Source organism: Coregonus clupeaformis, chromosome 27, assembly GCF_020615455.1.
Source record: "Coregonus clupeaformis isolate EN_2021a chromosome 27, ASM2061545v1, whole genome shotgun sequence".
Taxonomy (NCBI): Eukaryota; Metazoa; Chordata; class Actinopteri; order Salmoniformes; family Salmonidae; genus Coregonus; species Coregonus clupeaformis.
In genome coordinates, this window is record NC_059218.1 from 42479694 (window position 1) to 42489693 (window position 10000).

A 10000-nucleotide genomic window follows, 5' to 3' on the forward strand; every position below is an offset into this window, starting at 1 on the left:
AGACCAGAGAATGGCACCCTATTCCCTATATAGTGCACTACTTTAGACCAGAGAATGGCACCCTATTCCTTATATAGTGCACTACTTTAGACCAGAGAATGGCACCCTATTCCCTATATAGTGCACTACTTTAGACCAGAGAATGGCACCCTATTCCCTATATAGTGCACTACTTTAGACCAGAGAATGGCACCCTATTCCTTATATAGTGCACTACTTTTGACCAGGACCCACAGGGTCCTGGTCATGAATAGTGCCGTTTGGGAGGCAGACTAGGATTAGTAAAAATTAAGTCATGTTGCCAGAGAAAATGACATAACTGAGTTTTAGCTTTTTTAGCTGCTATCTTAAGTCACACTAACCCCCTCTCTCTCTCTCTCTCTCTCTCTCTCTGTCTCTCTCTCTCTCTCTCTCTCTCTTTGATCTCTCTCTCTCTCTCTCTCTCTCTCTCTCTCTCTCTCTCTCTCTCTCTCTCTCTCTCTCTCTCTCTCTCTCTCTCTCTCTCTCTCTCTCTCTCTCTCTTTGATCTCTCTCTCTGTCTCTCTCTCTGCCTCTCTCTCTGTTTTCTCTCTCTCTCTCTCTCTCTCTCTCTCTCTCTCTCTCTCTCTCTCTCTCTCTCTCTCTCTCTCTCTCTCTCTCTCTCTCTCTCTCTCTCTCTCTCTCTGTCTCTCTCTCTCTCTCTCTCTCTCTCTCTCTCTCTCTCTCTCTCTCTGTATGTGTGTACTGTATGTGCCATTACTGGTAAGCCCCGGCCACATGGCATGTTCAAAGCCTCTTCTGTGAGGATGTTTTTGACTTCCATATGAGTACAGGCCTCAGGCTCCTACAATGCCAGGCTTTGTTTTCAAAATGGTGGTGTGTGTGTGTTTGTGCGTGTGTGTTCTCTCTAATCTCAATCCATGCTGTCCATCCTACTCTGTCCTCATGTGCCTCTATGCATCAGTGTAACTCCAGGGCAGATACCCTATATGCTATCCATCTTTCCCCTCTATCTCCCTCTCTCCCTACAGTCTCCCTCTCTCTCTATGCTGTCCATCTTTCTCCTCTCCCCCCTCTCTCCCTACAGTCTCCCCCTCTCTCCCTCTATGCAGTCCATCTTTCTCCTCTATCTCCCTCTCTCCCTACAGTCTCCCTCTCTCTCTCTTTGCTGTCCATCTTTCTCCTCTCCCCCCTCTCTCCCTACAGTCTCCCTCTCTCTCTCTCTATGCGGTCCATCTTTCTCCTCTCCCCCCTCTCTCCCTACAGTCTCCCTCTCTCTCTCTATGCTGTCCATCTTTCTCCTCTCCCCCCTCTCTCCCTACAGTCTCCCCCTCTCTCTCTATGCGGTCCATCTTTCTCCTCTCCCCCCTCTCTCCCTACAGTCTCCCTCTCTCTCTCTATGCAGTCCATCTTTCTCCTCTCCCCCCTCTCTCCCTACAGTCTCCCCCTCTCTCCCTCTATGCGGTCCATCTTTCTCCTCTCCCCCCTCTCTCCCTACAGTCTCCCCCTCTCTCTCTCTATGCTGTCCATCTTTCTCCTCTCCCCCCTCTCTCCCTACAGTCTCCCTCTCTCTCTCTATGCTGGCCATCTTTCTCCTCTCCCCCCTCTCTCCCTACAGTCTCCCTCTCTCTCTCTCTATGCTGTCCATCTTTCTCCTCTCCCCCCTCTCTCCCTACAGTCTCCCTCTCTCTCTCTCTATGCTGTCCATCTTGCTCCTCTCCCCCCTCTCTCCCTACAGTCTCCCCCTCTCTCTCTATGCGGTCCATCTTTCTCCTCTATCTCCCTCTCCCTATTGCGAATCCGTCTTAAAGGTGTTGTTCATCTTTCTGTCTCTGTAGTTCAGAGCGTCAGTTGAGGACCATGTGGTGGATGAGAGACACGGTAACAGAGAGGACCCCAGTGACACCACCGCTCTACTACAGGTACAAACCCAATGGTAGACTTTTCTTTCCTTCTCCCTCTCCCTCCCTCCCTCTCTCTCTCTCTCTCTCTCTCTCCCTCTCTCTCTCTCTCTCTCTCTCTCTCTCTCTCTCTCTCTCTCTCTCTCTCTCTCTCTCTCAATTCAATTTAAGGGCTTTATTGGTATTGGAAACTGTCTTTTTTTCTCTCTCTCGCTCTCTCTCTCTATGTTCTCTCTCTCCCCCTCGCTCTCCTCTCTCTCTCTCGCTCGCTCTCTCTCTCTCTCTCTCTCTCTCTCTCTCTCTCTCTCTCTCTCTCTCTCTCTCTCTCTCTCTCTCTCTCTCTCTCTCTCTCTCTCTCTCTCTATCTCTCTCAATTCAATTTAAGGGCTTTATTGGTATTGGAAACAAATGTTAACATTGCCAAAGCATTTGCGAGAAAAAAAACATATAGGGGATTGGAAGTGATGCAGAGAATTACATTGATGGAAGTTACAATCTATCTGAAATATTAAACATGATCTACCCCCTAAAAAAAAGGGGGAAAAAATGAGAGAAAAAACATAAAAAATAAATAAATAGCATTGCCAAAGCAATTGAAGTAGATAGTAAACAAAAGTGAAATAAACAATAAAACTTTACAGGAAACATTACACTCAGAAGTTCCAAAAGAATAAAGACATTTCAAATGTCATGTTATGTATATATACAGTGTTGTAACGATGTGCAAATAGTTAAAGTACAAATGGGAAAATAAATAAACATAAATATGGGTTGTATTTACAATGGTGTTTGTTCTTCACTGGTTGCCCTTTTCTTGTGGCAACAGGTCACAAATCTTGCAGCTGTGATGGCACACTGTGGTTTTTCACACAGTAGATAAGGGAGTTTATCAAAATTGGGTTTGTTTTCGAATTCTTTGTGGATCGCTGTAATCTGAGGGAAATATGTGTCTCTAATATGGTCATACATTTGGCAGGAGGTTAGGAAGTGCAGCTCAGTTTCCACCTCATTTTGTGGGCAGTGTGCACATAGCCTGTCTTCTCTTGAGAGCCAGGTCTGCCTTTCTCAATAGCAAGGCTATGCTCACTGAGTCTGTACATAGTCAAAGCTTTCCTTAAGTTTGAGTCAGTCACTGTGGTCAGGTATTCTGCCTCTGTGTACTCTCTGTTTAGGGCCAAATATCATTCTAGTTTGCTCTGTTTTTTTTGTTAATTCTTTCCAATATGTCAAGTAATTATTTTTTTGTTTTCTCATGATTTGGTTGTGTCTAATTGTGTTGTTGTCCTGGGGCTCTGTGGGGTCTGTTTGTGTTTGTGAACAGAGCCCCAGGACCAGCTTGCTTAGGGGACTCTTCTCCAAGTTCATCTCTCTGTAGGTGATGGCTTTGTTATGGAAGGTTTGAGAATCGCTTCCTTTTAAGTGGTTATAGAATTTAACAGCTCTTTTGTGGATTTTGATAATTAGCGGGTATCGGCCTAATTCTGCTCTGCATGCATTATTTGGTGTTTTACATTGTACACAGAGGATATTTTTGCAGAATTCTGCATGCAGAGTCTCAATTTGGTGTTTGTCCCATTTTCTGAATTCTTGGTTGGTGAGCGGACCCCAGACCTCACAACCATAAAGGACAATGGGTTCTATAACTGATTCAAGTATTTTTAGCCAGATCCTAATTGGTATGTCGAATTTTATGTTCCTTTTGATGGCATAGAAGGCCCTTCTTGCCTTGTCTCTCAGATCGTTCCAGCTTTGTGGAAGTTACCTGTGGCGCTGATGTTTCGGCCGAGGTATGTATAGTTTTTGTGTGCTCTAGGGCAACGGTGTCTAGATGGAATTTGTATTTGTGGTCCTGGCAACTGGACCTTTTTTGGAAACACCGTTATTTTTGTCTTACTGAGATTCACTGTCAGGGCCCAGGTCTGACAGAATCTGTGCAGAAGATCTAGGTGCTGCTGTAGGCCCTCCTTGGTTGGTGACAGAAGCACCAGATCATCAGCAAACAGTAGACATTTGACTTCAGATTCTAGTAGGGTGAGGCCAGGTGCTGCAGACTGTTCTAGTGCCCTCGCAAATTCGTTGATATATATGTTGAAGATGGTGGGGCTTAAACTGCATCCCTGTCTCACCCCACGTCCCAGAGGAAAAAAATGTGTGTGTTTTTTGCCAATTTTAACCACACACTTGTTGTTTGTGTACATGGATTTTATAATGTTGTGTGTTTTTCCCCCAACCCCACTTTCCATCAATTTGTATAGCAGACCCTCATGCCAAATTGAGTCAAAAGCTTTTTTTGAAATCAACAAAGCATGAAAAGACTTTGCCTTTGTTTTGGTTTGTTTGTTTGTCCATTAGGGTGTGCAGGGTAAATATGTGGTCTGTCGTACGGTCATTTGGTAAAAAGCCAATTTGACATTTGCTCAGTACATTGTTTTCACTGAGGAAATGAACTAGTCTGCTGTTAATGATAATACAGAGGATTTTCCCAAGGTTGTTGTTGACGCATATCCCACGGTAGTTATTGGGGTCAAATTCGTCTCCTCTTTTGTGGATTGGGGTGATCAGTCCTTGGTTCCACATATTGGAGAAGATGCCAGAGCTAAGGATGATGTTAAAGAGTTTAAGTATAGCCAATTGGAATTTGTGGTCTGTATATTTTATCATTTCATATATATATATATATTCAGGATACCATTAACACCACAGGCCTTGGGTTGGAGGGTTTGTATTTTGTCATGTAGTTTATACAATGTAATTGGAGAATCCAGTGGGTTCTGGTAGTCTTTAATAGTTAATTCTAAGATTTGCATTTGATCATGTATAGGGCCAAACAGATTGGAGAAGTGGTTTACCCATACATCTCCGTAGTGTATTTCTGTATTGTTTTAGTGATTCACCATTGTGAAGGCGTAGGCTCAGGTTTTCTGGGTCTCTATGTTTTTTGTTGGATAGGTTTCTAAATTTTTCTCTCTCTCTCTCTCTCTCTCTCTCTCTCTCTCTCTCTCTCTCTCTCTCTCTCTCTCTCTCTCTCTCTCTCTCTCTCTCTGTCTCTCTCTCTCCCACCCACCCTCTCTCTCCCCCACCCTCTCCCCCCACCCCCCCCACCCTCTCTCTCCCCACCCTCTCTCTCTTCTTCTCTCTTTCTCTCTCTCCCCCACCCTCTCTCTCCACCCTCTCTCTCCCCACCCTCTCTCTCTCCCCCCACCCTCTCTCTCTCTCCCACTCCTTCTCTCTCCCACACCTTCTCTCCCCCACCCTCTCTCTCTCTCTCCCCCACACTCTCTCTCTCCCTGTGACTCTTGATGTCTTCCCACTCAGTGCCTGATGATCAGGTTTAGTGACCTATGACTCAAACTACAGAGTAGACCTACTGCACAGTAACAGTGTCTGACTCAACATTATATAAATACACTTTAGAGTTTCACAACAGAAGAGGTGGGAAACTTTCAAATAGTTTAGATATCATCATTGTTTTGTAGTCATATTTAAACTGGTTACAGGAGGCAGTAGGATAGGGTTGAAAACAGATAAAACGTCAACGTTTTCTTCCAGGATCAGCGTTGTTTTGGTTAGAACAGTCCTTTAAGTTCTACAAGATAGACTATTTCAAGACCCTGTTTGAATTGTACATTAGTTTTGATTCAGTATCTCTCTCTCTCTCTGTCTCTGTCTCTCTCTCTCTCTCTCTCTCTCTCACCTCAGTCACAGCTGAATCATGGGGAATGTGGAAAGTCAAAATGGTGACAGCGGTTTCTACGGAAACGAGAAAGGTCACCTGTCCCGAAAGCACACGTCCCGATCCCTCCGCCTCTCCACCAAGCATCAGCAGCAGAATCCCAGTCGACACTCCCTACGACCCTCGGCAGGAAAATCAGAACACCGGAATTCCGAAGCCAGCACCCGCTCCTCCAGCACGCCCAGTATCCCACAATCCTTAGTGGAGAACGGCCTGGAACCTTTTAACCAGACAGACGAGCTGGGAGAGTTTGGAATCAACCCCCATTGGACTGACCGCGTCGCCATGACGATGAGGCCTTCCGAGTCCTTCCCGCACGACGACGACGACCTCACCGGAGACCCCTCTTTAGCCACGCCTACTCCGGAAACCTCAGAGGCGGACACGATCGCTCTGGAACGTGAAGGAGGAGAGGAAGAAGGAGGGATGATGTACCTGGTAGAGGGGGTTGATGTGGAGAGAGAGAGAGATGGAGGGATGGATGGAGGGATGGATGGAGACGTGCGGTACCTCCAGAGGGTGAGCGAGGGGCCGAGGGAAGGAGGGAGTTTTAAGAAGAAGAGGTCTAGATCAGCTGACATGTGGAGAGAGGACAGTCTGGAGTTCTCTCTATCAGATCTCAGCCAGGACCACCTGACCTCCACTGAAGAGATTATAGATGGAGGAGAGGAAGAGGAGGAGGAGGAGGAGGAGGAGGAGGAGGAGGTGGAGGAGGAGGAGGAAGAGAGGGCCTTACCTTGTTCCAGAGGAACTGCAGGTACGTGGAAGCAAGGACACACGCATTCATGCACGCAGGCCCACACACACACACACACACTCACACACAAATGACTGACCGTTAATTAACATAAACATGTTGAGCATGTCCAGGCCTCCACGCATACAAGCCGCTGATACGCTCCTTTGGAACATCTACATTTTAACAAAGTCTAATAATTTACATCTATTTTAATATACACTATCACAATAAATCAAGTTATTTATTTTAGCCAGGTCTAAAGAAACATTATGATATGAATAATATGTATTTTCATAAGAACAGAGTAGCATAGTCTGTTGGCCTACTGTATGTTATCTGATTATGAGCCAATGGAAGCCTGTAGGACAAGATATTATCATGAATTCATTGCCGTTATTTTATATAACATGATTTTAATAGTAAGAAGAATATAATTGAACTTCCCCAGCGAGTGCGCATACGAGCTATGTTGAGTGTAAAAGTTATCATTTGAAACAGGTCCTGCACGCTAGATTGGCAACTTTGGGTGAGAATGGTACACACCTTAGAATGTCTTAGAAATCAAAACATATACAGTAATATATGGACTGCATGAAGCAAGTTTGGAGCGTAGCATAAGGTAACCAGTCCATCCAGTATGCATAATAATAATACAGTCCACACTCAAAGGAGATTACTAGAATTTGTTTAATTTTGGAGTATAGGCAAGACCAAATATGTATCAAAGACATCTTAAATCCATTTTTTAAAATGTTTTTCTGCGGTGTGTAATATGTGGTAGGCTATGTATTGTATAAACGCCAAAATCAAAATCAATTTTTTGGGGACTTGGGCTCATATACAGTGGGGAAAATAAGTATTTAGTCAGCCACCAATTGTGCAAGTTCTCCCACTTAAAAAGATGAGAGAGGCCTGTAATTTTCATCATAGGTACACATCATCTATGACAGACAAAATGAGAAAAGAAAATCCAGAAAGTCACATTGTAGGATTTTTAATGAATTTATTTGCAAATTATGGTGGAAAATAAGTATTTGGTCAATAACAAAAGTTTCTTAATACTTTGTTATATACCCTTTGTTGGCAATGACACTGTCACGATCGTTGGTTAGAGATGAGGACCAAGGCGCAGCGTTGCAGGCAAACATACTCTTTATTAGGCGATATATTGACAAAATAAACAAAACGATAACGTGACAGTTCACGGTCTAACACAAACCAAACTAGAAACAAGATCCCACAACTACTGTGGGAAAACAGCCTGTTTAAATGTGGTTCCCAATCAGAGACAACCAGCCACAGCTGACACTCGTTGCCTCTGATTGAGAACCACACTGGCCAACATAGAAATGAACCAACTAGAACTACAACACAAATCTACACACCCTGGCTCAACATAACAGTGTCCCCAGAGCCAGGGCGTGACAGACACAGGTCAAACGTTTTCTGTAAGTCTTCACAAGGTTTTCACACACTGTTGCTGGTATTTTGGCCCATTCCTCCATGCAGATCTCCTCTAGAGCAGTGATGTTTTGGGGCTGTCGCTGGGCAACACGGACTTTCAACTCCCTCCAAAGATTTTCTATGGGGTTGAGATCTGGAGACTGGCTAGGCCACTCCAGGACCTTGAAATGCTTCTTACGAAGCCACTCTTCGGTGCCCGGGCGGTGTGTTTGGGATCATTGTCACGCTGGAAAGACCCAGCCACGTTTCATTTTCAATGCCCTTGCTGATGGAAGGAGGTTTTCACTCAAAAATCTCACGATACATGGCCCCATTCATTCTTTCCTTTACACGGATCAGTCGTCCTGGTCCCTTTGCAGAAAAACAGCCCCAAAGCATGATGTTTCCACCCCCATGCTTCACAGAAGGTATGGTGTTCTTTGGATGCAACTCAGCATTCTTTGTCCTCCAAACACGACGAGTTGAGTTTTTACCAAAAAGTTCTATTTTGGTTTCATCTGACCATATGACATTCTCCCAATCCTCTTCTGGATCATCCAACTGCACTTTAGCAAACTTCAGACGGGCCTGGACATGTACTGGCTTAAGCAGGGGGACACGTCTTGCACTGCAGGATTTGAGTCCCTGGCGGCGTAGTGTGTTACTGATGGTAGGCTTTGTTACTTTGGTCCCAGCTCTCTGCAGGTCATTCACTAGGTCCCACCGTGTGGTTCTGGGATTTTTGCTCAGCGTTCTTGGGATCATTTAGACCCCACGGGGTGAGATCTTGCGTGGAGCCCCAGATCGAGGGAGATTATCAGTGGTCTTGTATGTCTTCCATTTCCTAATAATTGCTCCCACAGTTGATTTCTTCAAACCAAGCTGCTTACCTATTGCAGATTCAGTCTTCCCAGCCTGGTGCAGGTCTACAATTTTGTTTCTGGTGTCCTTTGACAGCTCTTTGGTCTTGGCCATAGTGGAGTTTGGAGTGTGACTGTTTGAGGTTGTGGACAGGTGTCTTTTATACTGATAACAAGTTCAAACAGGTGCCATTAATACAGGTAACGAGTGGAGGACAGAGGAGCCTCTTAAAGAAGAAGTTACAGGTCTGTGAGAGCCAGAAATATTGCTTGTTTGTAGGTGACCAAATACTTATTTTCCACCATAATTTGCAAATAAATTCATTAAAAATCCTACAATGTGATTTTCTGGAAAATTTATTCTCAATTTGTCTGTCATAGTTGACGTGTACCTATGATGAAAATTACAGGCCTCTCTCATCTTTTTAAGTGGGAGAACTTGCACAATTGGTGGCTGACTAAATACTTTTTTCCCCCACTGTATACAGTAGGTCTATGCATATGCATAATGTGATATGATGTCTAGATGCGATGTCTTAAATGCTTTGAATTAATCATCACCTTAGAAAGCGCTGTCCATTTCGTTGTGTTTTGTCTTTGAAACAACATCCAGAAAAGACAATATTTTCCAATCAGTTTCAACCCGTTGTTGAACTTCTATCTTCAAATTGATTGATCACAGTGAGGCTAACAGTGAATTTTAAAAAGCATGATGCTGTTTTGATGATGTGTTTGATGTGATTTTCGATTGCATTGATGTCAGAGTGGTTAGAGGGACAATAGAGCCATGAGTACCAGGCCATTAGGACCTGACGGTTAGAGGGACAATAGAGCCCTGAGTACCAGGCCATTAGGACCTGATGGGTAGAGGGACAATAGAGCCCTGAGTACCAGGCCATTAGGACCTGATGGTTAGAGGGACAATAGAGCCCTGAGTACCAGGCCATTAGGACCTGATGGGTAGAGGGACAATAGAGCCCTGAGTACCAGGCCATTAGGACCTGATGGGTAGAGGGACAATAGAGCCCTGAGTACCAGGCCATTAGGACCTGATGGTTAGAGGGACAATAGAGCCCTGAGTACCAGGCCATTAGGACCTGATGGGTAGAGGGACAATAGAGCCCTGAGTACCAGGCCATTAGCGACCTGATGGTTAGAGGGACAATAGAGCCCTGAGTACCAGGACATTAGCGACCTGATGGTTAGAGGGACAATAGAGCCCTGAGTACCAGGCCATTAGGACCTGATGGGTAGAGGGACAATAGAGCCCTGAGTACCAGGCCATTAGGACCTGATGGGTAGAGGGACAATAGAGCCCTGAGTACCAGGCCATTAGGACCTGATG

At 44.9% G+C, this 10000-nt stretch overlaps 1 protein-coding gene across 1 annotated transcript in view; it reads left to right on the forward strand.

Annotated features, from left to right (window-relative positions):
* Positions 1-10000, forward strand: part of tiam1a (TIAM Rac1 associated GEF 1a) — a 165545-nt gene that overhangs the window by 52434 nt on the left and 103111 nt on the right. The window contains exons 2-4 of the mRNA XM_045207950.1: positions 1818-1901; positions 5580-6291; positions 6334-6370. Of these exons, the coding sequence (XP_045063885.1) occupies positions 5593-6291; positions 6334-6370 (736 nt within the window). The 5' untranslated portion in view covers positions 1818-1901; positions 5580-5592. The remainder of the gene's footprint in view (positions 1-1817; positions 1902-5579; positions 6292-6333; positions 6371-10000) is intronic.